The sequence below is a fragment of the Thrips palmi genome, unplaced genomic scaffold (genome assembly GCF_012932325.1).
Source record: "Thrips palmi isolate BJ-2018 unplaced genomic scaffold, TpBJ-2018v1 HiC_scaffold_18, whole genome shotgun sequence".
In the NCBI taxonomy this organism is placed as follows: Eukaryota; Metazoa; Arthropoda; class Insecta; order Thysanoptera; family Thripidae; genus Thrips; species Thrips palmi.
In genome coordinates, this window is record NW_023144627.1 from 17,957,721 (window position 1) to 17,984,033 (window position 26,313).

At 51.8% G+C, this 26,313-nt stretch overlaps 2 protein-coding genes across 3 annotated transcripts in view; one reads left to right on the forward strand and one right to left on the reverse strand.

Annotated features, from left to right (window-relative positions):
- Positions 1–606: 606 nt before the first annotated feature.
- On the reverse strand, positions 607–2,573 carry LOC117644877 (cathepsin L1-like). Its single transcript, XM_034384548.1, has 4 exons — positions 2,415–2,573; positions 1,864–2,317; positions 1,579–1,770; positions 607–1,071 (listed from the first exon to the last, which is right to left on the reverse strand). The coding sequence occupies exons 2-4, from the start codon at positions 2,311–2,313 to the stop codon at positions 697–699; spliced, it is 1,017 nt and encodes a 338-aa protein (XP_034240439.1). The 5' UTR covers positions 2,314–2,317; positions 2,415–2,573; the 3' UTR covers positions 607–696.
- Positions 2,574–3,802: 1,229 nt separating this feature from the next.
- LOC117644554 (elongation factor-like GTPase 1) overlaps positions 3,803–26,313 on the forward strand; it is a 114,490-nt gene continuing 91,979 nt past the window's right edge. The window contains exons 1-16 of one of the 2 annotated variants that reach the window (XM_034384110.1): positions 3,803–3,913; positions 4,407–4,600; positions 4,686–4,765; positions 4,843–4,982; positions 5,058–5,189; positions 5,273–5,499; positions 5,609–5,813; positions 5,903–6,038; positions 6,116–6,303; positions 6,384–6,498; positions 6,594–6,811; positions 6,892–7,045; positions 7,141–7,420; positions 7,499–7,619; positions 7,731–8,386; positions 8,496–8,635. In XM_034384110.1, coding sequence (XP_034240001.1) covers positions 4,437–4,600; positions 4,686–4,765; positions 4,843–4,982; positions 5,058–5,189; positions 5,273–5,499; positions 5,609–5,813; positions 5,903–6,038; positions 6,116–6,303; positions 6,384–6,498; positions 6,594–6,811; positions 6,892–7,045; positions 7,141–7,420; positions 7,499–7,619; positions 7,731–8,386; positions 8,496–8,635 — 2,956 coding nt within the window. In that variant the 5' untranslated portion in view covers positions 3,803–3,913; positions 4,407–4,436. The remainder of the gene's footprint in view (positions 3,914–4,406; positions 4,601–4,685; positions 4,766–4,842; positions 4,983–5,057; positions 5,190–5,272; positions 5,500–5,608; positions 5,814–5,902; positions 6,039–6,115; positions 6,304–6,383; positions 6,499–6,593; positions 6,812–6,891; positions 7,046–7,140; positions 7,421–7,498; positions 7,620–7,730; positions 8,387–8,495; positions 8,636–26,313) is intronic. The other variant, XM_034384111.1, reaches the window with a different exon arrangement.

Sequence of the window (26,313 nt, forward strand, 5' to 3'; positions counted from 1 at the left end):
ATATAAGATAGGTATGAATAAGTATGGTGATAGACTGACAGAGGTGGTCGTGCCAAAAATACTAAATAAGATGCCAGTAGATTTAAGGAATATACAAAGTCAAAGTGCCATGAAAACAAAATTAAAACAATATTTTTTAAGTGCAAACAATTGAAAAATCTAAATAACAAAAAAAGGTGGAGTTTAAGTTGTAAAAGATTTTTTTGTTTGTAAAAGATTTTTGTTTGTTTGTTTTTATTGATTGTTATGACAGAAAGACAGCAAATCCACCCCTGACAAGCAGTCATGCTTAGGGGTTGTCTTTTTCTAGTTTTAGGCAGTTTATGATTACTATGTTAATGTTTCTATCTGTAAGTGCCTTGTTTAAGTTTTTCTTAATAAAATACGAATTGAATTGAATTGAATTGTCTGTCTGTCTGTCTGTCTGTCTGTCTGTCTGCCTGTCTGTCTGTCGTGGCTACTGGCCAGCCAGCGCGCAATAGCGCCTCGTCGGTAGGCAACCACCCAAGTCCAGCACTCGTGAGTGCCGCGGGTCTGCCTACCCTTCTCTTCGCAGGGGCTTCCCCGGCTTCTCGCTCCGAGGCAAACAGAAAATGAGTTCCGAAATTGGCGTTGGAAACCTTGATTTTATTAGGCATTCACACGCGATGCACCAGTGCGCCCTGGCGCCTTGAAGAGCAGATCGGAGAGAGTAATTTAGACGGTGGGGTAGCTGGCCTCGGAGGCGATACCGCAGTTGTTCTTCTTGTTGCGGGCCATCCTGATGTAGCCCTTCTCACCCCAGGAGGTGCCCCAGGAGTTCTTGACGATCCAGTAGTCCTTGTTGCGGCCGTCGCTGCCGTAGCCGACGGCGAGGACGGCGTGGTCGAGGTCGGTGGTGGAGCAGGAGGGCTCGTTGTAGATGCCCTCGCTGTACATCTGGAAGGACCAGTTGCTGGCGTCGATGGCGACGGCGATGGGGCCGACCTTCTTGACGGCGTCCTGGAGGGCCTTCTCGGAGCCGGCGGCGATGTCGACCAGGCCGGTGACGGTGGCGGCGCTGTTGTCCTTGGAGTACCTGCAGGTGCCAGCCTGGCGAGCAGAGACACCGGTGTAAATGCCATCAGGATTTTCTGATTGAATTTCTGATTTCCAATCAGAAATCAGGATTTTCCTGATTGATTTTCTGATTTCTGATTGTCAATCAGGAATTATTTCTGATTTCTGATTGTCAATCAGAAAAAATCCTGATTGAGTACCGACATCAGAAAATTCCTGATTTCTGATGTCTGAGTGCCAATCAGAAATTTCCTGATATTTGATTTCTGATTGGCAATCAGAAAATTTCTGACTGCTTTTCTGATTGCTGATTGCCGCTCAGAAATCAGAAAAGAACATCAGGAAATTTTGATGGTGTCAAAGTACAGATGCCTATAAAATGGAAAGTATTTGCGATATCGGTTTCAAATTTGGTATGTGACATGTTCAGCCGATTTGACTAGGGCCATTTTAATACGACACTGTTAGACTGACCGCCCGGCGGATCAAAACGCCACAACGATTCGCGGCCTCCGCCATGCCTGCGCTCACTGCGCTCACCTTGGTCTCGTAGGGGTAGGACTCCTCGGTGTCGATACCGCCGTTGTCCTTGATGTAGTTGAAGCTGGGGTCCATGTCACCGCCGTCGCAACCGTAGTTGCCGTACTCGTTGGAGCAGTCGATCAGGTTCTGCTCGGACAGCGAGACGAGCTTGCCGGTCTTCTTGAACATCTGACCCTCCAGGGCGCCGGTCTGCAAACCGAGAGAGAGGTCGAGCGGATGAGCAAGGAGGCATAGGGCTTGACGCGTTGGTGCGAGAGAGAGAGAGAGAGAGAGGCTACTTACGGTGGAGAAAGACCAGCAGGAGCCGCACTGGCCCTGGTCCTTGATGGGGGTGACGTAGCCCTTGGACCTCCAGTCCACCTTCTTGTTCCAGGGCCAGGGGAAGGGCTCGTCGTCGACGGTCACCTGGTGCACGGGGCGGTCGGCGTGCTTGACGCCGCTGCGGTACCCGTTGAGCTTGGAGGTCACCTCGTGGGTCAGCATGTCGGCGTACTTGTTGACGCCGACCTTGAAGGTCACCTCGCCCTTGTCGAAGCGTTCGTTGTGCTTGGCGATGTTGACGAGGTTCTCCTTGAAGATCTTGACGCGATGGGTCTCCTCGACCTCGTTGGCGTACGTCTTGCCGTGGTCGGCCTTGAACTTCTGCCAGTGGTTGGCCACCTCCTCGTCGGAGGGGATGTTCCAGCAGGTGGCGACGGCCGCCACGGCCGCGAGGACGATCAGGAACTTCATGGTGCTGCAAAGCGTGCAAAAGCCGGTCATTAGATGCGCACTTCTCGTCTCGTCGAAATCGCAATGTCAATACGAATGCCAACGAGGAGGCGCGTACTTACCAATCAGGGAGCACTGAGTGTTGCCGGCGCAGGGATCTGCTTTGATTTATACTGCGAATCCCCACCCTCTTTTTAATCGCCTAATCTCGGCGCCAGGCCACTTGCGCGCGCCGCTACACTGCAACAATTTAACAGACGCAGAGAAACGCGACAATCGCTCCCTCTTGAACACCCATTAAAATCATTGGTGCATTGCCCTGCCGAGGGTCCAAATGCCCCTTGCAATGTGAGGCCTTCTCTTTTCCCAACAGTGTAGGAAAATCGTGATTGTTCTTCATCGCCTTCGCACCTATCAGCCAGCCCCACCCAAGCAAGATAAAACGGAATAATGCTGGGGTTTCGTGTAGAAATCAAGTGAACTGCAAATCATTATGAAAAAGACCGTTATTTAATAGGTATGTCATTGTCAAGCATCTTTATTTGCGAACCATCGTGGCAGAGAGGGGGGGAGAGAAAACAGGGGATGGTCTTTTAAGTGAAAAAAAAGTCAGGTGCGCAATGTGTGCGTCTTATCGGAGTAAGAGCGGAAACAACAACACAATCGACACAATCCCCCAGGTGCATGTTGCGTGTTCCCGTTCCGAAAAACAAGCTGTGTTTCACGCGAACAGCGCGTCTGTCCCTCCGGAAAGCATAATTCTAGTTTCATTTTATTGGGGGCGCTGTCGAACTTCCCAAGGAGAACAGGTAGTCAAAATCAAATCAAGGTCATGTTGACTTAACTTGGACTTTTTGCTCCCTGGGTTGGATTGTACTGAGGTGAACTGAGCCAAAATCCGGCAAAATGGAAGCGCGGCAAAGCGGAGCTTGGATAGAATCCTGATACATGGATGCAACCATCGACATTGAGGACCATTGACGTCAGGCCACCAGAATGTAGGTGGCTTTCCATTGCTGCATCGAAAGACATCCCGCCATCTCACACACTTGAAAAAGTCGGTACCTTGTCATCGTGAAGGAGTAGCACTTGAACCTTCGCCTATCCCACGACACGCTTTGAACTTCGGGACTACTCGTGGGAAAACTTTCTTTTCTGGTGATCATTTACTACTCAGAGTCATTGTCATCGCCAATAACTGCAGCTAGATGGGTATTTTGGGCTTTGCTATTCTACAGAGCCAACTGATCTAAACTAATAGTTTCGCCTCATTTTTGGTTTGTTGTTTCGTCTCCACCATCGGGTAAAATTCGCCGAAATAGACTTTTTCGGGCCAAGAGAAGATCCCTGAAGGGTTTTAGTCCCCTTGTTTCACAATACATATCTTTCTGATCCAGTACAGTTCCAATGCGTTCAAATAAATGGCGCGAGAGGAGAGGCCTGGGTTCGGGCTCTTCGGGCTTTTCCGCCCGGACCTCGGGACTGCTCGGAAGGGAAGGGGTGGGGGTACTCTCACTCTTTCTGTTGTGTTGCCGCCAGTTGCCGCACGCTACAACTTGTTTAGTGTTGACATCGCTCGGGCCAAGTTGTTGAATTTTGGTCTTTATCGGTGTTTACCAAGGTACTTCATCTTATCCATTCATTCAGAACAGGTGTTTCTTTCATAATTTCAAAGAGTCATTGTGTAATGCTGTAACATATGGGCTGTCACGTGTCAAATGTCATGCACGCTGAGGTTATGGTGCCCTGTGTCTCGCCAGAAATTACTCTGTTTCTGTGGAGAATATTCGGTAACAGGTCACTCAGCGTTAGAATTATGAGCTAGAAACCAAGTTTGTATCAATATCCAGAAATAATTGGTTCTATTTGGTGTTGTGCTACTTACAAGGTTAATAGTTTGCTTCGAGGTGTTGCTTTGCATTTCAAAACATTGCACTCTGTTGTGACACCGTTTTTAACATGTCCCGTGCTTGACAGGCCTTTCCCTTCTTGTCAAAATTATTCGTTTTTCATTCATAATTATTGGATGCGTTTTCCACTTTCTCTTCCTAGTTTGTTAGTCCAACGGAATGTTTTCCATTCTCTGTTTCATACTTCTTTTGAATTTATTCCAGTCTGGCGTTGCATAATTTTCAACAGTAAAGATGAGACTCCTTGACACCAAGAAACTTAATGAACTTCAAAATAAGACCGATGTTATTAGGAATATCTGTATTTTAGCTCATGTTGATCATGGCAAGACAACGCTGGCCGATTCTCTTGTTGCCAGTAATGGTATTATATCAGCAAGAATGGCTGGAAAATTAAGGTAAAGTTTTGAGCATCATATACCTCAATATAAGACTCTCATTAATTTCAATTTAATCAAACGTTGGCTTGGATTCTATGTTTAGGTACATGGATAGTAGAAAAGATGAACAAGAGCGAGGTATCACTATGAAAAGTAGTGCTATTACTCTTTATTATAACACAGGTTTGTATTCTGTACAATAAACTTCAAAGAAAATTTAAACCTGCCATTGTAATTAAAATTTGTATTTATTTTGCCAGCTGAAACAGAACATCTTGTTAACTTAATTGATTCCCCTGGGCACGTCGACTTTTCTTCAGAGGTATCTACTGCTATTCGTCTGTGTGATGGTGCTATTGTTATTGTTGATGTTGTTGAAGGAGTTTGTGCTCAGACCAAGGTAAGACGTCTAATACTTGCTTTGTGTCTATAGATCTGTTTCACGCTGTCTCATAACATTATTTTTTATTTCCAGTTGGCTTTAAAACAAGCATGGATAGAAAACATTCAGCCGGTTTTAGTTCTCAACAAAATGGATCGTTTAATCACTGAGGTCCAACTGTCTCCCTTGGATGCATACATTCATTTAACTCAAATTTTAGAACAGGTATGTGTGGTGCAGTTGGTTTTGCAACCGTATATTTTTTTTTTTTTTTTAACAAAATTGCAATAATCTATGTTTGTTTACAGGTAAATGCTGTCCTAGGAGAATTATTTACCATGGATGTACTTAGTAAGACAAGTGCAGAGTCTGATGAACAAGATAAAAAAGATGACAAGATTTCATCTGAAGCAAGTATGAAGGAAGTTTCAGAATGGGCATCAGGCTTGGACGATGCAGATGATGAAAATCTCTACTTCTCCCCAGAAAAGGGAAATGTTGTTTTTGCGAGTGCTGTTGATGGCTGGGGATTCAGGTAAACCCATATTATTAGTTTATATACATTAACTATGCTATAAAGGTTTCGGTTTGTATAAAATAACAGCTACTATACCTAATGTATTTTCTGTTTACAATGCACACAGAGTCAAGGATTTTGCTAAAGTGCTGTCAGAAAAATTGGGAATCAGTGAGGCAGTTCTCAACAAGACTTTGTGGGGAGACTTTTATCTCAACACAAAGACTAAACGTATCATGAAAGGAGCTCAAGAAAAGGCAAAGAAACCTCTCTTTGTACAGATGGTTTTGGAGAATTTATGGTCCGTTTATGACAACATTGCTATCAGAAAGGTGACTACATTAAATCTGAACATCTGCTGTGTTAGGTACTTCAAATATATGTTCCACTAACTGTCTAAATAACACTATTTTTCTTTCAGGATAAAGAAAAACTGCAAAAAATAGTGGAGAGCCTAAAAATTAAACTTACCACTCGTGATATGAGACATACAGATGCTAAAGTACAGTTGCAGGCAGTGTGTAGTCAGTGGTTACCTCTAGCTATTGCAGTTCTTGGTTGGTTTCTGCTCTATCATTTAAGTTTTATGTTTGATTATGTTGTGGATCCATCTAACTCTTTACTCTCTTGTCAGATATGTGCTGTGAGAAATTGCCTCCCCCCAGTAAAATAAATGAAGAGAAGGTTGAAAAGCTTATGTGTTCATCTGCTAAGCGATTTGACTCCCTTCCTCCAGAAACTCAAAAATTGAAGAATTCCTTTATGGCCTGTTCAAGCAGAGATGAAGATCCAGTCATTGTGTTCATTTCAAAAATGTTCCCTGTAAGTGACGCCAGATAAAGTGATAGGATCAGCAGTATTATGTTACAAATTTTGAACAAAATCGTCTTTTTGAAAATTAGGTGGAGAGGAGTCAACTACCAGAAAACAGATCCCAGCCATTGACTCAAGAAGAACTGGCTTTGCGTCGAGAACAAGCCAGGCAGAGGCATGCAGAAAGGATTAATCAGGAATCAGGTAAGGAACAGAGTGGTTTAATACATAGTAACGGAATTTTTTCAAAATTTTTTCATCTTTTTATAATTTGTGGCGCTTAATTTTTTTTTTTTTAGCCGGTGGGAATACACCTGTAGCTAGCATTCCTTTGCCTGAACCTTCCGGTGTTGATAAAAGTTCTAGTACCGAAAATAATGTGGCAGATAGTTCGAAGTCTCCCCTCGAGGATGACGCTTTCGTCGCCTTTGCTCGAGTTTTCAGTGGAAAACTTCGTGTGGGCCAGGATTTATATGTTTTAGGCCCGAAACATAATCCCTTGACTGCTCTCAACAAAGTAAGTCTTAATTGCACTTTTTCTTCACTGGAAATGTGAAATTATTTTTTGTCTGAACTATTGTCTACTTGTATTTGTAGGAACGCAAGGGAGAAGAAATTGTTGATCCTTCTTTGACACTTAAAGATCTCAAGAATGGCCAACACATAACACGAATTAAAGTATCAAGTTTGTATCTTCTGATGGGAAGAGAACTGCAAGCACTTGAGGAAGTGCCTGCGGGAAATGTTCTTGGTTCGTACCTTTGCCCTTACATATTCCTTGTCACTTTTTTCTTTATTCCCCCTCAAATTTTGAGTTTGATCTATGCCTTTTTCATTTGTTACCAGGTATTGGGGGCCTAGAGGAACATGTGCTTAAATCATGTACCCTATCATCAACTGTGGCTTGCCCCTCATTTACTGAATTGCAACTGATGGCAACACCAATTCTTAGAGTTGCTCTCATGCCAAAACATGCTGCTGATATGCCATCTCTTGTTCGTGGTCTTCGTTTATTGAACCAAGCAGACTCTTGTGTTCAAGTTCTTGTACAGGAAACTGGAGAACACGTAATAGTAACAGCTGGTGAAGTTCACCTTCAACGTTGTTTAGATGATTTGATTGAAAGGTAAAACACAAAATTAACATTAATAGTTCATGTTTAAAATTATATTTGCATCGTATTATTCATAATTTCTTGTTTCAGGTATGCTAAAATACCGATAAAAGCATCAGCGCCAATTGTACCGTTCCGGGAAACAATTGTACCACCTCCAACAGTTGACATGGTTAATGAAGCTATTCAAGATGTAGCATCTATGAAAAAGGTATGAACTGTTATGTGATTGGTCGCATACTCATGCGCAAAGCTTGGCTTTGCCATAATCTTGGCTTATCTATTTAAATTTCTGCTCTAATTTCATTTTTTTCTCTTTCAGAAGGATAAGGAAGGTCTTATAACGGTGTGGACTCCGAATCAGAACTGCAGTCTCACCATCAGGGCTGTTCCATTGCCTCCAGATGTCATTAGCATCCTTGAGAATAATTCTGATCTGATAAAAACACATAGCCAATATATTGCCTCTCAGCAAAAGGGAGCTGATATTACATCTTCAATGAAAGCCATGACTCTATCCAGTTCTGAGACACAAGACAACACGGCAAATGTCCCAGAATCATCTGGCTCTGCTTCCATTTCAGAACTGGATGAAGATGATGTCACAGCTCTCACAGACCGCACTGTCAAAGCTATTGAAAAACTGAAAGAAGATTTGAAAAAAGCATTTGATGAGAGTGGCGATCCTATTTGGCAAAATGCTGTCGACAAAATTTGGAGTTGTGGGCCCCGCCGATTTGGTCCCAACATTTTATTGAACAATGTGGTAGATCTACCTTGCTCATTTTGGAGGTCTGATGATTCCGTTGAACGAAGTGATGACATTAAAACATTACTGCTGGTGGAGAACAGCTTTGTGAATGGCTTTCAACTTGCCACCCTATCTGGACCTCTTTGTGATGAGCCAATGATGGGGGTTGCATTTGTAGTATCTAATTGGTCTTTAAACTCAGAATCTGTGGAAAATGAACTCTCTGGGTAAGTATGTGCCTTTTAGAGTTGAAGTACCCCTTTGGAGAGATATATATTATATACAGTATTTGTTTTTAACTTTATTGACCAATTTATTGTTTGGTATTAATTTTAGATCAACTGCATGGGGTCCTCTATCAGGACAGATAATGTCATGTGTCAAGGAGGGCTGCAGAAAGGCATTCCAGGCTCAACCACAACGTCTGATGGCTGCAATGTATAGCTGCAACATCCAGGTCACTGCAGAGGCTTTAGGTGAGTCAAGTGTGCATGGGTGTGGGAAAATGATTTGCTAAGAAGTTATAAAAGGTTCTTTAATTTAAATAAGTTAAGGTTTTATAAATAACAATAAATTATGTAGGTCACTTTCTCTTTCTATGCTCAGTAAGAATCTTTATCACACTACTAAAAGTCCACATTTGGCATTAGCAGCTAATCCTATTCACCCACTCTTCTTTTGAGTGAACATAGGCAAAGTTTAGATAGGATTGTTTTGCTTCATCTTCTACACACAAATGTTGGTCTTGCATTTCTCATGATTACATTCACACAAGTATTGATCACATCCATTCATATTCTTTTAGAGCATTTTAAGTGCTGAACATTTTCTATCTCTTACCAACAAAATGGACTGAACAGTAGGACTATATCTAATGTCCATTATCACGAAATAGTTATGTAATATCGCACTGTGAAGTCTTTTTACATAAGACCCTCTAAGGAAGTTGAATCGTGTAATGTTGATGTATTGTATGCTGAACATTCAGTTTCTTCTCTACAGAAATCATAGTAGTTGGTTGATGCTTTTAAGCTTCCACCCTCAAGTTTGATTTACAAACCTGTGGGATATGAAAGTTTGGAGGATAGTAATTGTTTTTCTTAATTATGGCTATTAATTTTGTATCATTATTTTTTCCCCTTCCTAAACCATAAGATTTGTGACTGCGTGAACAGTCACTATCACACTCAAGCATAGGCAATTTCAAATTGCACATAGAACAATGCATAGAGCATTGCTTTTGTAGTTTTACGCACCAAAGTTCCTGTAATCATTTCCTTTGGAAATCATAATCATTTATCTGGCTCAAGTGGAACTAATAATTATTGTCTTTCACTTCATAGTCCTCTTGCTTAGTATGTGTTTCACTATATCAACTAAAAGAAATGAGCGTAGTTCTCAATAAGACAATATTTTTAACGTTTCAAGTGTTACAAATATAGAGAACAACAACCAAACAGTTACCGGCTGTGTTAGAACATGCTTATCACTACTTTTATCACCGTGCTTCATGAGACATTATGTAACTGAGCACATCCTATAAATTGATTAATCTCAAGTTGGAGTGAGAGACATTACACAGGAAAAGCAACTTTTTGTTTCCAAAACTTGGAAATTGAACAAAATACACTCAAACTTTATCTCAAACTGCAGGAAAGAATCTCAGCCGAAAGAAAGAATTATGTATGTAGGCCCTCTTCTTCTGAAGTCTCCTTTGAGATGCATTTTTCAGAACTACAAAACCTTACACAAAGTCCACTATGGCTATGGCTCAAAATACATGTCACCTCAGTGCTAAATTATCGTAATCTTTTTAATCATGTGTACGGATCTTGTGCAATGTGGGACTAGCCTCAAACAGCAACTGTGTGGTTGGGCATTGGTGCGATCACATTTAACACTGAGGGAGGTATGCTTCAACCCATTGCCATACGCATCATTACTCTAAAATAAATAAACAGTTTGTACAGTCTTGTCGGGATTGAATTGCAGACCGCCCTTGGCTCTTCATCCTTTGATCAAATTCATTGCTCGTGCCAACTCCCAGACTCGGTCCCAGGGGAAAGGCGGTAGGTCATCGTATGCTGAAATCACACAGGGTGAAAGAGGATTAGAAAATGACGACCGGGCCACCAAAATTACATGGGCCCAGTAAACCACACTAGCGTTGAAAATTTTGAAAAGCTGAGACAGCTTTTTTGCAGATGGAAAAAAAAAAAAATTAAAGTAGGAGAACCTTTTATAGCATCTTGGGCGGTTGAAGAAGCTCCCGGAAACGGGCTCTGCGCTGCGCTGCACTTTTGGCTTACCTTTGGCCGAGCGGGGGTGCCGCGAGCTCCTTGCCCACCTCAGCGGGCGGCCCTTCCTGTTGGCGGTGGACGAGGGCCTCTTGACGCACACCATGCCGTACACCCGGATGCCCGGCACGCTGGCGTACGTCGGCTGGTCGTGGATGATGGGGCCGTCTGGCAGCGTGAGGACGAACAAAGCGTTAGACCAGCGCGTCAGACTGACTCCCAGCAGTGCTGCGGTTGTGCTTCATCTCTCTCGCGCCTCTACGGAGCACCCCGTGAGTGCGAGAGAGGAAGAGGTAGAAGCAGAGGGACTCACCCAGCATGTTGGACCTGGCAGGCGCACAGCGGCAGATGACTAAGTAGTGCGACTTGCCCGTTCGCACGTTCTGCAGCGCCAGCAGCGACCAGTCCTTGGGCGCCTTGCAGAGCCGCACCTCGGCCACCGGCTCGCACGTCTTGGCCAGCGTCAGCACCTGGGGCAGGGCGAGCAGTGTGAGTACGAGTCCGCGCCACTTGGGTGGCCTATCTTGCCCCTGCCGGCCTCCATTGCCATTACCATTACGGGCTAGACCACCAATGCGGAGAGCGTCCACAAGTATGTGGCAGCACTGACCTGCGCTGCGGCGCTGTGGCCTGTGGCTGGCGAGGGCGACCCAGGCTTTGCCTCCACTTATCCCGACTTATCCGATAACCCCTTCTTTCCCCGACCTGGTTCCGTTCCGGTAATGGCAGCATTGGTGCCGCGGAGCCTTCCAGTCACTTCCAGTGCCTTACCGGAAGCCGCCTCGGGTCTCCGAGGGTCCCCGAGGGTCCCCGAGGGTCCCCGCAGACTGTCGCCCTGTCTCCCTCGCACCCCAGGGGCGTCCCTTACAGGTGCGAGAGAGACAGGCTGGCAACGAGCGGCAAGTGGCCAAGTTCTCACGCCCCATTAGGGGTCTCGCCTTGATTTGTCCCCATAATGGTGAGAATGACTCGCCCAGACTGCGAGGGTTAGTTAGCCGCCCGATGGTCCACTGGCTTGGTTTCAAACGCCCTGGCGCACAGTGGGCCAGAAGACCGGTGACCGCTCACCTTGCCCCTGGTGGTGCTGGCCAGCTCGGTGGTGTGCAGGTCGTCCGAGTTGAGCGAGGCGGAGCAGGGGTCCTGGTGCCGCGACGGGCACGCGCACAGTGGCTGCGTGTAGTTGAGGCGCACGTACACTGCATTGCACACCTGCAGACAAGCGGGGACGTGAGCGGCGATACTCCACTCTGGACCCGCACAGCGTCGCACAGCGCACAGAGCGGCGCCGGCGGACAAAACTCTAGACGCGTTTTGAGCTCCAGAGTCGCTAAGCAGGACTCGGAGCGAGCGTGTGACCCCACCAATGGATTCCTCGTTCGGAGAGCAATCCATTGGTGGGGTCACACGGTCGGTTCGAGTCCCATTTAGCGATGCTAGAGCTCGAAACGCGTCCGGGATTTTGGCCGCCGCCACCGGTCTTCTGGCCCACTGTGGGGTCTCACCTGCTGGACGGCGCACTCGGGCAGCAGGTAGATGTGCTGGTTGTGGGGGTAGTAGTGGTACTTGGTGGGCTTGGTCAGCACGCCGGTGGCGGACTCCCCGCCGGGCAGGCTCAGCGTGCCTGGAGTCTGGAAGCAGACGAGGAACGAGAATGAGTCGAATGTTGTGTCACAATGATCCTTTCACTGTAAGAATCTCTGCTTGCGAGCTGCGGGTGCGCGTCCGCGTGCACCCGGGCAAAAAGGCGCAGCCAAAGCTTGACATTTTCCAGTGGCTGGAGCCTCTTTTGTCCATTTCAAGGACTCCGCGCGCCGCGGCAAGGAAAAGGGGGAGGGGGAAGGGGGCGGAAACGCTTTGATTAGAGGATTTCTTAGGTCTTGTTTCGGTCGGTCTCGGTCGCCGTGGCCAGGCGGGCGGAGACTGGCGCGGCGTACAAAAAAAAGGCCTTAAATTAAAAAAATAAATAGCAAAAAGAACAATAAACACGAAACAAGGGGAAAGCCGTTTGAACATGAGCGCAACTTTCAGGTAAATTTCGAAAGTTTGTTTCTATGGAAAGATCTTTTTCCTTGTGGGAGTTTGCTTGTGGTAAATCCCAATGCTTCTCCGTTTGAATCGTCCTTAAAAATTAAAAAGGTTTGATCTGCGTGGGTCTGGACTTGCCTCTTGTTTATTTGTCTCGTCAAACACACTAAATGTTTAGGTAGAATTTTCTACGTGCAACTTCGGAACGTGTGACCTCACCAATGGATTCCTCGTTCGGAGAGCAATCCATTGGTGGGGCCACACGTTCGGTTCGAGTCCCATTCAGCGACTCTGGAGCTCGAAACGCGTCCGGGATTTTGGCCGCCTCCACCGGTCTTCTGGCCCACTGTGCGCACGCAGGGCACGCGGGGTCAGGCCGTCGGCGCACCTCTCGGGAGCAGCGCTCGTTGGGTCGGAACGCACAAAACGAGGAGCTAGCCGAAGTCGTCCCCCCGTTTTCCTGTTTCGGAGCCGAAGAGGGAATTAAGTGGCGCGAATTTAAGCGCGACCATGACGACCACAGTGTATGTTAACAAGAAAAACTCCGGATGCAAGGGTGATTGTCATTTGGACCCCCCCCCCCCTCCGTTTCCCCTTCGCAGCATCTCCTTGGTTTGGCCCTTTTTTCGCGCCATTTGGAGGCGACGCGACGGATCCAAGTACTAACAACATTGCTCGGCGCATCCTGAAATTTTACTCCCTTTTTTCCCGCCCGGGGTGTCTCGCCAACAGCGCGGCAAATCACGGGCAAACTGAGTTTGTAACGCTGGTCTAGCATCGGCCCCGTACACTGTGGAAATTTGGGTTGTCCCTGAACGGCAACGTCAAGCCTCGTGTGTTCCTTACAAGAATGTCATCAAATCAGCTGGTGGCATTGTTGTCGCGCCTAGCGGAGCTTTGATGACGCTATCATCAGTTTGCAATAAAATTGTCGAAAATTGTTCACATTTTTAAGCTATGAAAATGTCATCCACTTAAAGTGACATGGCGATAACTTGTGCAGAATTTGACAGTGTAACTGCACCGGGCGGTCCCCGCTGCATTCTGCAGCACTGCAAACCCCTATAATCTACGCGATACCGGCCGATGATGGAGGGTGGCCTGGCTGCCGTGGCTGCCGTGGCTGCCTTGGCCCACGCCCAAGCAAATGACCCATATCCACGTGCACGGTGCAGGCGGGCGAGGCGGGCGTAGCGGCGGAACTGGCTGGCCAGTCATCTGTGCAGTGAGCACCAAGCTGCAGCAAGCTGCAGCACTCGTTGAATCCATCGAAAGCCCTCTCGGCCACTCGCGGTCCACCGGGCCGTCTCTCTCGCACCTGTACGGGCTGCACAGTGGGCCGCCCCGTGAGTGCGAGAGAGACGCAAAGCGAGGCCCCTCCCGGCAGCGGTCCATCATGGGTCTTCCATCACGCGCGAAGCGTGCGCATGCGCGGGGGCTTCTTGCCCCTCCAGCCAGTTTCGCTCCTTTTTTTCAAACTCTCGCTGTTTCGCCGTATAAAGGTGCATGAGTGATGCTCTGTCAGACACATGTTGCCCTTTGATAGGAGGAGCCCCGCCCGCCCATGTCTCCACGGGCGTCGTCCCCTCCCCTCCCCTCGACTCCCCTCCCCTCCCCTGCCCGAGGCTCGGGGGCTATTTGCAACATTCGTTAGTGTGAATGGCTCCCGTGTATGTAGTACGCTGTATGTGCCGACGCCGGCCGAGAGGAGAAGACCAGCAGACTGATTCCGAGAGTCGTTTTCGTCGCTCTGCCTCTCTCGCTCTCACGGCGCGTCCCGCACGGGTGCGAGAGAGACGGGGCGACGGAAACGACTCGCTCGGCATCGGCCTGTGCAGACGGTCGGTCGCTCATTTAAAGGAGATGCAACATTTTAACAGCACGCGGAATCCCATGGCGAGTCGCGGGCCCCCGAGCAGCAGTCTCTCTCTCTCTCTCTCTCCTCTCTCTCTCTCTCTCTCTCTCTCTCTCTCTCTCTCTCTCTCTCTCTCTCTCTCCGCTGCGGGGCGCCCCGTGAGTGCGAGGGAGACAGAGCGCGGCCCGTGTATGACGGAGACGGGCAAGCTGATGGAGTAATTCGAGGCGGGGACCGCAGCAGTCGTGTCGTCGTGTCGCGTCGGTAACTCATCGCAGTGCCCCCTCCCTCCCCTCCCCCCCTCCCCTCCCCCCCCTCCCCTCCCTCCCCTCCCCCTTCCCTCCCCCTCTCTTCTGCACGACACGGAATGCCCCTTTGGCGGAAATTCGTTTGGGCGACGATATCATCGAGCCAGCCTGCCGCCGAGTGCAACCGGGCTGCCGTCCGATTCCGAAGGGTTCGTTCGTTTCGTCGCTCTGTCTCTGTCGCACTCGTGCGGCGCCCCGCTGCGGCGCGCTGCGGTGCGAGAGAGACAGCGCGCGATTCTTGGTCTGAATCGTCTTTCTCGGCTGCTGCTTCATTACGCGTCATGTCGCCGTTTTTGCGTCACTTTGCCGAACTTTACTGCCGCGAGAGACAACCACGATGCGTTCCATGTTGACCAACCGTTCGCACACGGACAAAAATTGCATCTTTTTTGCCTCCCCCTCTCCCTCCCTCCGTCTCCCTCCCTCTCTCTCCCTCCCCCCTCTTTCTCGTCTCGAATAGTTTCTACGCATTTTTCTCGCATGTTTTCCGAGACGATTTCGTCGTTTGTAAGTACAGTACACTGTGTTTTTGTTGTTGTTTTGTTGTCGTTTAAAAGGATACGCCGCTGAGGGGTTGGCCTGTTCCTGGGCTGGCAGCCACACTGGCAGCACGCCAGGAGCGCCCTGATCGCAAAAGGCGAGCCGCGAGTTTGACCAGCTCGAGTAATCTAGTCCACGACGCGCTGAAATCTAAAACCGAAACTTTTTTTTTTCATTTATTTTCACGCCTGCCTTTGACAAACGTAGTGCTGTTCTGAATAGAAGAAAAATGACTTTAAATCCAAAACACTGCGCGCGTCGTCGTCCCGAAACGATCAACATTAAATTTTCATTTCCTTTTAACAGAGCGCGAATTTTGGTGCATGAGCTGTATGTTCCTTTTTCGACAGCTGCAAATAAAAAGTGTTTTTTTTTTGTTTTCGTTTTTTGATGCGTGCGGCACACTGTGCGTCCGGCGGTCTGGAATGCCAGTCGAAGTGCCGCCGAACTGCCGGACGCTACACTGGCCCCGCCCCGCCCCGCCCCGCCCCGCCCCGCCCCGCCATGCCAGACGGACCATGGACAGACGGTGTGCGTTGCTCTGCGTTGCTCTGCGTCGCGACGTCTATTGAAGGTTCTCACTTTCTCTGGCCGGCCGTCATGTGTTGTCTGGGCATCGCAAATCACACATGGTAATGCGTGCCTGTCGGCCAGGCCCGGCCGGCCCGGCCCCGGGCAAGTACACGTGCCACAATTAGGCCGAGAAAAAAAGTTTCTCCGTTTTTAATTCTAAGATTCTCAAACGCCCACACAGCGGTGGAGAAATATTTTTTTTAAAATAACATTTTTGATCTCTGGTGACTATATAGAAGATGCGTTGCGAACGTCGAATTCTTTACATTTTGCGGATTTGAAAGATTCGAGGGGTACACCACCGCAAAGAACGAGATTTTGCGGTGCATCAGTCGCGGAAACGCGCATCTCCAACTCGCTGTGGTTTGACAGCGTCCGCCGCACTGTAAAAATAATACATCTTGGTGCAACGCGGCACCCGTTCGCAAATGAATGCGGATCTGGACAGTGCGCCTCCGTCGCTCCGTCTCTCTCGCACTCTTGCGGCGTTGCGTAGGCCCGAAGGCAAGCCCGTAGGGGTGCGAGCGAGACAGAGCGACGTGGCGTGCTTGCAGTGTGACGGACGGCGCGCGGCGTTTTCCCGGAAAGGCGTTGCGGCGCAACAAATACATTTCCAGTGTCGGGGCTCTGGCCGCCGATCCCCCTCGGGTCTCCCCTCGGGTCTCGCCTCGCCGCGTCGCGTTTTATCTTAATGTGATTACAATTTACGACATTTTGATCGCTGGAGGTGTTTCTATGCGGCCGGCCCGCTCGCTACTATCGGCTCGGGTACCGCGGCACCGCGGCACCGCGCCGCTCATTGAAATATCACCCCTTGTGGAGAAAATAAGGAGATTTATGTAGTGGCCGCCCCGCCCCGCCCCGCCGGCGTCTCTTTGCTTTTTGTGCGGTTTCTCGCGGCAACAGGCGTCGCTAAATCAGCGCGTCCGAACGGCCTTGCCGCTCCTCGGCGCCTCGGACGCGCTCCGAACGGGGCGGGGCGGCACTGAGAGAGAGAGAGAGTGTGTGAGAGAGAGAGAGAGACGCTATGCAAATTCGTGGCTTGAACCAGCAAGCGTCGTGGTGTGATTGCCGGGACAAGCCGCCGACGCGGCGTCTTTCCTTGATGTTGATGTTGTTGTTTTTTTTCGGCCGCTTCCGGTGGGTTGATTCGAACCCGCGACCGCCACCGTCGTCGCGTGCCGTCTGCCCAGTGGGCCAGAAGACCGGTGGAGGCGGTCAAAATCCCGGACGCGTTTTGAGCTCCAGAGTCGATAAATGGGACTCAAACCGACCGTGTGACCCCACCAATGGACTGCTCTCCGAACGAGGAATCCATTGGTGGGGTCACACGTTTGGTTCGAGTCCTGTATGGAGACTCTGGAGCTCAAAACGCGTCTAGAGTTTTGGCCGCCTCCGCCGGTCTTCTGGCCCACTGGGCGCTGGGCGCTGGGCCCGCGGCATGGCGGCGTGGCGGCAGCCGCTGCCGTTTTTCCCCCGCTTCATAATCACACACTCCCTGACCTTCCACGCTTCCAGGCCGCCTCGTTGTGGCCGTGCCGTGCCGTGCCGTGCCGTGCCGTGCCGTGCCGTGCCGTGCCGTGCCGTGCCGACGGGGCTGGGGCAGGTCGTGGCGTGGTCACGGCCCGGCACGCGAGCCGGCGAGAGGCGGAGGTTACTGACCGTCCTCCCAGCACCCCCCCCCCCCCCCCCTCCCTCCCTCTCCGCCATTTCGTTTTGTTGGACGTGAGTGCAGTTTGCGCGCGCACGCGGTGATGGTCCGGAGCGAGTGAGGAAAGTCTTGCAGCTGTCGGCGGCGGCGGGAGTTGAACCCGCGCTACGCGCTGCGCGCTCGAGTACCTACACTGCGCTACCCCGGATGACGTCATCGTGTCACGCTGGTTTCTCCAGCGTGACTGATGCACTGCCAAGACGCGGCCCGCCCGGCTTTCGAAAAGATTTTCGGTGGTTTTGGGGAAGGTTAGGCTCCGGAACCAGAGAGAGAGAGAGAGAGAGAGAGAGAGAGAGAGAGAGAGAGAGAGAGAGAGAGAGAGAGAGAGAGAGAGAGGCGGGCGGGCGGGTGGTCGCGGAGGTCGTGGCAGAGCCCCCGGCGAGTAGGCAGCCCTCTCGCATGCGTGCGCGGCGGTGCACGGCGGTGGCCTACCCCGCAGGCGTTTGCCGCCAGCAGCAGCCACTCACTCACACGCGCGGCGCGGCACGGCAGTGGAAGGCTGTGCACTGCAGCACGCGTTGAGGTCGCCACCCGCTATGCGGCTAGTTTCTGCCCCCTCACCGTCGCCCGCACTGTTAGACACTAATTGGAAAATGCCGGAAAGTGCCTTCCGAAAGACACCTTTGGTTTTCTACCAGATCAAACTTGTACTCGACCCGCCGGGAACTCACACTAGATGAAGACAGCCGGGTGTTCTCTGCGGAAGTTTTCACGATCATTATTTTAACAGTGCGGGCATTCCCGCGACGCGCCGGACCGCGGTTCGCGCCCAGTCAGCGGATTAACAACGCCTCGTGAGATTTTTATTTTGCTTCGCGTTGCGCCGGGCGTCCTCCGGGGCCGCGCTGGGTGCGCACGATCTGGCTTCCCATTCGCGTCCGGACCAGTGCACCGGGCACGCCGGGGCTCGGACAGCCAGCCGGTTTCAAGTTTGCTGGGAATTTCAACAACAATTTGTCGACTGCTTCTAAAACAGTATCGTATATCCGTTGGCGCCTCACAGTGGGCCAGAAGACGGGCGCAGGCGGACAAAACTCGCGCTCAGGGAGTGAGTGTGAGAGAGAGGGAGGAGAGAGGGAGGGGAGATGTGGCAGTGTCTAATAACACACCGCCAATCGCGCACGTTTGTTGCGTTGCATCGGGCGTGGTTCTGCATGCTGCGCCATGCTGCGCGCGAGTGGGTGGAATTGGGAGAGGGAGAGAGAACCTAAATACACGGTGTCTTCCCGTGTGAACGCGGCGCCCGCCGTGTGTGTGTGTGAGTGTGTGTGTGTCTGAATGCGCATGCCGCACCCTATTGGTCTAATCATTGCCAGAGTCCCGTACACTCTATCCCCAGATTGGCCGTCTCTATGCAGCCCCGCAGTGTTTTGGCCGCACACCGCCCTTTCTCCACGATAATATTTTAATAATGCAGTCAGTGTGTCCGCCTTGCTGCACTCGCGACGCCGGCGGCGACGCTGGTGAGTCAAAAATAAATGAAAATGAATAAAATGTCGCGCCCCTCGCTTGCTTCCTTTTGCCGCCCTGCGAAATTTATGATGCCTACTCTTTCGCCTCATTATAATTGTGTGGAGAGAGAGAGAGAGAGAGAGAGAGAGAGAGAGAGAGAGAGAGAGAGAGAGAGAGAGAGAGAGAGAGAGAGAGAGAGAGAGAGAGAGAGAGAGTCGTCCAACATTTCGCTAGGGGCGGTCATGCAGGCCACAAACAACGTCGACTGGAGTGTACAGAGCAGTGATCCGATCCGAGGACGCCGCCCGCCCCACCCCGCCCTGCACCTCGCCCTACACCCCGCCCTGCGCCCCGCCCTACACCCCGCCCTGCACCTCGCTCTACACCCCGCCCTGCGCCCCGCCCGGACAATACGTGGCCCCAGACCACGCGGCGCGGCGGGGCCAGTGGCGGGGCCACTGTGGGGCCCTCGTCCCGTTGGGTCAGCAATTGCCGCAGCCATTGCCACCGCACTGCTGCAGCGCTGCTGCGTGCTGCTGCACAAGAAGTACAGGTGGCACGTGCAGGCCGAGCAGGCCGAGCAGGCCACAGACTGATTCCGGTCGCTCTGTCTCTCTCGCACTCGTGGGGCGTTTCCTGTCGGTGCGAGAGAGACAGAGCGACCGAGGGGCAGGCCCAGCCAGGCCCAGCCAGCGGCCCCGCGAGGTGCAGACAGTGGCCCCGCCGGTTATTTACAACTTGTTTGTATGTGAAGCGCCCAGTCGGCGTGAAGCCGCACTATGAGCGCATTTATGCTACCTCTGTGTGTGTGTGTTGTGTGTGTGTGTGTGGTGTGTGTGTGTGTGTGTGTGTGTGTGTGTGTGTGTGTGTGTGTGTGTGTTCCAGCGCATGTCTTTGCGACAACGCGCTCTGCTTATTTCCGTCATGGGGAAACATACGCTCATACACGTATGTCCATGCACACACACACACACACTCACACAGAGTACTCGCGCGTTTTAAGCGAACAAACAAACACACACACACACACACACACAGGGTTGCGACCACATGTACGCGCCTGCCCGTATTTCATAGGAGGTGGACGCTCGACCGGACACGGCATGGAGGACCTGCTCTGCAGACGCAGAACGATATAAACAAATTTCTCATCTTTTTCTGCCCTTTAGAAATTGCTGTGTCTTGACCTGGGTCGTTTGACTGCGTCCAGTCCAGTGCAGTGCGCACCGGATAGACGATGATGAGGCCCCTCAAGTGGGTTGACAAATTTATTAAGGGGAAGGACAGGGCTAGAAAAACGTAAAAATAAGCGTCGCGCTTGATTGCTACCAACGGGTACACTTTGCTTTTACTACGGGCAATGACCATTATATGCCCACCGTGTGTGTGTATGAATGTGTGTGTGTGTGGGTATGAGTTACTTTGTGAATGTCGGTCAGGAGAGTGCGATACAGTCGGACGAGTACACACACACACACACTCACATACACACACACGCGCGCGGTATGCCGGCGCACAATGTGTACCCGGTGTGAGCCCCGCTCTTGACACTCCAGGGAAATAACAGTGTTTGGGCTGGCGGGGCTGGCGGTGCCGGAGTCTTGGCTGTGCCGGACAGATTACCTCAGTCGTGGTCCGGAGTGCCGGCCAGCCTTTGGACCCTTTGGACAGTCGGGGCAAGAGAGGACGACTCATCGCTCGGCCTGATACCCTTTCCGCCGTTTCGCGGCCGAGGTCGTGATCACAGGGCAGCGCCAATACCAATCGTTATTCTTTTTTCACTCGTTTTTTTTTGGCATTGTTTCGCACGACGTTTTAGCTTTAGGGAGGCCCGCCCGGCGACCCCGCCCTAGCGCCACGCGGCCCCCCGCGGGGGTCACGATTCGCGATGGGAAAGGACTCCGTGGACCCCCTAGAACCTTTGCCTTTTGCTGGTCAGTACATAGTTCTATCAAAATGCAAGAAAAAAAAAGTTATTAAAAATAAAAAAAAATTTGCGTGACAAATTAAAATGAAAAGTGCAGGCCAGCAAGCCTATCGCTGGCTCGTGGTTCCGCGTGCGGCTGTCGCGATATCCGTATTTGTCGATGCCAGGTGTGTTGTTGGGCGCGCCACGCCACGGCACGGCACGCCGCGCCACGCCACGCCACGCCGCGGCGGCCAGAGGGTCCTGTGGACGTCGTGATGCCGATAACCATCTCGGGCCCACCCCACTGTGGCCCTCCCCCCCCCCCCCCTGTCGTGCCCCCCTCCCCCTTCCGACGCGTGGTCCCGCTGACCCGGTAATCCTCTGCACGCAGCGCGCCGCATAACCAGACCGCGGGTTAGGTTAGGTCGGGACCTACATATTTTTTCCCCCTTTCCTCGGCTAAAACGGCCCATTGAAAACATGTGCGCGAAAAAAAAAACAAGCAGAGAAGTTGGCGTGCCGGGGATTTTTGCCGTGTTGCGGAAAATGCGGGTGCCCTGCTCTAGTTGTGGGACTCGCTGCGGTCGCGGCTGGAAACGTGAGGACGGACACCGGAAGGGGGGGGGGGGGGGAGGCGTAGATGACCGATCCGCGTGGCGTGAGCGGGCGTTTAATTATTGGCGATATTGCTGCTCTGCGATTCCGCGGGGCGGGGCGGGGCGGGGCGGGGCGGGGCGCTGCCCGAGATACCCTCCGGTCGTGCTGATGGCCGTGCGCGTGGCGTGCCCGGGCGTGCCCTGGCCTTGGCCGTGGCGATGCGGACCCTTTTCCTTTTTCAAGTGCGCCGACAAACGGTTAACGGGGTGCCAGCATAGGCCCCGTTTCTATTTCTTAAAAAAAATAATTAGGAAGTATTTACAAACGGACCAGTGACATTCAATGTAAAAAAAAAACTTTTAAAAAAAACCTGTTTGTTCAGAAAAAGAGTTCAAAATTTTAAACTTTTTTTCTGAACTTCAATAAATATTTTTTTAGAAAATACTAGAAAATTTTTATTTTTAAATCCGTCTTTTTGCCAACTGTTTGTGCTTATTTTCCCCGTGGATTGGGTTTTACCGGTTTTTTTCGTGAAAAACGAATTTGGATACGTTGAGCGCTCGTCCCAAGTAGGGATTGAGTCGGCGGGGCGCTTTTCGCCATTAAGGTGAGTCCAGTTAGAGAACGTGTCTGGCCGGTAGCGCACGTGCCGGATGGGGCATTGATAGAGGGAGGAATGCATTTTAATAACGATTCTCGGAACAATCTGCTCTGAAATGCATCCGCCGGCTACCGACTCTTAAAAAAAAACTGTTCTCCACGGAGCAGTCTTTTTCGCCGACTAGAAACTTTTTCCTTTTTTTTGCCTTTCCCGCAATGCTGCCGCGGAGTCGTGCTGAGATTACACACGCGGTGGGGTGTAGGTAGACCGTGTAAAGATTTACAATCGTCCTTTTTACGGCCTTTTCGTCGCCCGTTGTCCGTCTCGCTCGCACTCGCGGGGCGGTCCCTGAGGGGTCCCTGGAGGGGTCCCTGGAGGGATCCCTGGAGGGTTCCCTGGAGGGTTCCCTGGAGAGGGGTCCCTGGAGAGGGGTCCCTGGAGAGGGGTCCCTGGAGAGAGGTCCCTGGAGGGGTCCCTGGAGGGGTCCCTGGAGAGGGGTCCCCTGGAGGGGTCCCCTGGAGGGGTCCCTGGAGGGGTCCCTGGAGGGGTCCCTGGAGGGGTCCCTGGAGGGGAGCGAGAGAGACGGCGGGCGTTGTTTGTGACGGCGTGACTCGGGCCGTGACCGCCGATGCGGCGATACCACGCTGTCGGACCGACTGTCGGTCCGACGCCCAAACCGCTTGCGGGGACCTCGACGCGGGAGGCCGACGCCACTGCAAGTAGAGGCTGCGGTCGCGTCAAGTGTGGCACCTCACTGAGAGTCTCTCTCTCTCCGTCTCTCTCGCACCCACAGGGAGCGCCCCATGAGAGCGACAGAGACGCAGCGCCGACTCCTGGAATCAGTCCATACTGGTACCTCTTCTGGTCTGCGCTACCCACCTGCAACAGAGAGAGACAGAGAACAGGATTAGGTACAGTTGGGCTGCGCCGTGGCACGGCCGTGGCACGGCTGCGCGGAACGCGGCGGAACGCACGTCGGACTCCGGACGGACATTTCCCCGTTTTTCTGCCGGCCTTTCGCGCCGCTTGCACTACCGTTTTTTGTTTTTGTTTTTACATAAAATTTGACTTGTTTTTTAGAGTGCGGGGAAACCGTTGTTGCAGGATAATCGTTGTGATACGTTTTTAGTGAACGGCCTTTGTCGCATCGGCGATTCTAATGCAGCCAAATATGGGTGGCCTGATACGTCTGAATGCGCCTGCTTTGATTTTATTTTCTGTTTTTTTTTTTTTTTTTTAAAGGAGAGTCTACGGAGAGGAAGGAGGGGGGTTGGATTGATGCATTGGTCTTGGCCAAACAGTCTGGTATCTCGGTCTCTAATCGGCGGTCCCTTTCGGGAATCGATTAATCGATTAAGATGGACGACCTCGCGAGGTCGCTGCGCCTGCTCGCCTGAGATGGATGTCCGGCAGGCGTCGTCGTTCTGTCTCTCTCGCACCCCGCCGGAAGGCGCCACGAGTGGGAGAGAGACGGAGCAGCCTGCAGGGGACGCCGGCGGCCAAACCGTTGACGCGGTCCTGGACTGGAATGCCACTGCCTCCACACGAAGTTCAGTCGCACGTACGGCAGTCGGATCAAACTCACGATGACGTCACTGGCACCCTCGTTCAGCCCACTGTCATGATGTGTTCGCCTCGCGTGTACCGTTTGAGCGGCTCACTCGAAAAAGGGATCGCGCAGGTGGCCAAAAGTCGCGTTTTGAGCTCCAGAGTCGCTAAACAGGACTCGAACCGAACGTTTGACCCCACCAATGGATTGCTCTCCGAACGAGGAATCCATTGGTGGGGTCACACGTTCGGTTCGAGTCCTGTTCAGCGACGCTGGAGCTCACAACGCGTCTAGCGTTTTGGCCGCCTGCGCCCACTGTGGATCGAGCCTTTTTAACGGTGCAGTGTCACTGGCGTACGAGGAATCGGGCGTTTTCAACGGTGTAGTGCGGCGCAGTGTCACAGGGATCCGGGGAATCGGGATGTATTGACTCGGCGTGGGTGTTTGCAGTGTGGTGTCCGGCTCGCCGTGAGAGAAACTCGTCGGTCCGCGGCGTCCGCGGCTTGAAAGGGAGGCTGACGCGGCCAAGCCGCCGAGACGCGGCCAGACCGCGGCGAGCCAAGGCCCGTTTGGCGTAACGCCTTCTGCCGCCGCGTTTCCAAAACGCCCTGTGACGGTGCAGCCGCCTTTCTCACCTTTTGTAAAAAAAATAATTCCGCCGGCGTGTTTTTATGCGATCTTTCCACGCATCTCTTGTATGCCATTCTCTCGGAGTTTTATTAATCTGGGAGTGGGTTCCCTGAATGTAGATGTTAACTAACATTCCTTAATTTATTCATGACCGCACAGGAGCATGTAGGACCCCCCCCTCTCTCTCTCTGTGCCATTCAACCGGCGCCTGCCTTGTAGCGTGTCAGGCTGCGCGTTATCTTTGTACAGCGTAGCGGCAACAAGCGCGCGTAGGGCCCCTGGAGTCCCTGGAGTCCCTGGAGCCCCTGGAGCCCCTGGAGGCCGCGGTCTGCCCGCGGTCCCGGTGGCGGTCCGCTCGAGGGGGTCCTTCGGGTCCTGGCGGATCCTCGCCGCCTTACGGTTCCTCACGGTCCTCGCGAAAAGCTTGGGGAAGTTCTACTGTCAGTTCCTCGAATGTCCATTGCAAGTCCTTTCGCCGAGGTCAGAGAGTCCTTAGAAGAGCCTGTCACCCCTCCCCCCTTATTTTCATTTCCTTCCTTTAAGGCTTCCTCCTAAATAAATCAAAGGTTTACGATGCGCGTCAAAATCCGTGAGCCGTGACCAGATCGGCATCGGCATGCGGACGGCGGCGGCGTCTGCCGATGCACTGCGAGATGGCGCCACCGCCGCTTTCCGTAAACAAGGTTTGTTAGAGTGTGTGATAGCGTGTCGCGGCGTCGCGGCGGCAGCCCCTAGCCAGCGCCGGGTGAAATAAAATTTTGTGGCGTCCGATGCCATCTTGTTAATTGTCTGCAGACTGAGAGTGGTCGCGCTCTGTCTCTCTCGCTCCGTGACGGCACGGCCCGTGAGTGCGAGGGAGACGGAGCGACGAAAGCGACTTCTCAGTGTGCCGGGCGAACGCGCCGAACGTGACCCGGCTAATGCTGGCCGCCGGAAACGTAATGGAAAGCGTCCTTATCCCCGCCGCCCATCGCCGCTCAAATAAAGTTGGCCGAAGGGTGTCGTTCTAATGGGGAGTCTCGGGAAGTCACTGAAAATCCCTGCGAAAACGCGTCATTCATGTGGGAGGCCTGCAGCACTGGCTGAGGAAACTGATAAGCGCAACAGGGCATTTCCTGCACACACCTCCCCTCCGAAAAAAATGAAGGATGAAAGTCAAACGGTTCAGTTTGACCAGCGGGAGGCACACTGTGGGTGTCACGGCGCTGACCGGAAGTGGTTGACGTCCGGGGCGACAGGTTGGGAGCCTCGCGCGGCTGTAAAGTGCTCAATAAATGGAACCGGTGCGAGCGGACTCATTCCGAAGGGTCTGTCTCTCTCTCTCGCACTCATGGGGCGCCCCCTGCAGGTGCGAGAGAGAGAGACGACTGTCAGTCTGCGGGGACGACTCCCTCTGAATGAAAAGCTTGGTGTGGGTCAGGCCGCGCGCCTAGGTGGCGTCTGGGCCGTTTGGTTTAGTGGGTATAAAAGGGAGCCCATTATTGGCTTGGCGGGCCGTGCCAGTGTACCTAACGAGGGCCGAGGCCGAGCGAGGCGCGATGGTGCCGTAGGTCAGGCCTGGTCAGGCCCCGTGGCCCCGTGCATGGACACTATCAAGCCCGTTCGAGGAAACGTATCTCGATTCGCGAGCCGCCTTGCAGTGTACTTTCCGCGGGTTCGCCTCCACGGTAAAAAAAAAGCCTAGTTGAATCGAGTGAAATTTCCTTGACTTTCTTCGCAACATTGTTTTGATCAAGAGAGCACCTTGTAACTTTCAATAAAGTCTATTTGAATTTATTTTTTTTCCCACCACGTCTCCAATGCACCGAAATTCGAAGTGCGCCCATACTCCTTTCTTTCCGTCTCGTTTGTTTTCCTTTCCTTCTCGCTCCCTCTTCTTTCCCGTCGTCCCTGTCGGTTACGTCGCCCCCGCAATTTCCCTATCGGATACCGCAAGCAGAAAACATCAATATTTTGTGCGGCAAATCGGTAACTGCCGGTCTAATGACATCATCTGTCCGTCGCGTTCGTTTTTTTTCTCTCCCCCTCTCTCTCTCTCTCTCTCTCTCGCTCCTTCACGTTGTTTGGGCGTAGCGGTCTCGGTGGAGCACCTCGAGTGCGCTGACCA

Excerpts from the sequence above, each read along its gene's own strand:
- LOC117644877 (XM_034384548.1), bottom strand. The coding sequence starts at position 2,313 with ATGAAGTTCCTGATCGTCCTCGCGGCCGTGGCGGCCGTCGCCACCTGC. Across the intron at positions 1,771-1,863 it reads CCTGCTGGTCTTTCTCCACC|ACCGGCGCCCTGGAGGGTCA; the intron begins GTAAGTAGCCTC and ends CTCGGTTTGCAG. Across the intron at positions 1,072-1,578 it reads CCTACCCCTACGAGACCAAG|GCTGGCACCTGCAGGTACTC; the intron begins GTGAGCGCAGTG and ends TCTGCTCGCCAG.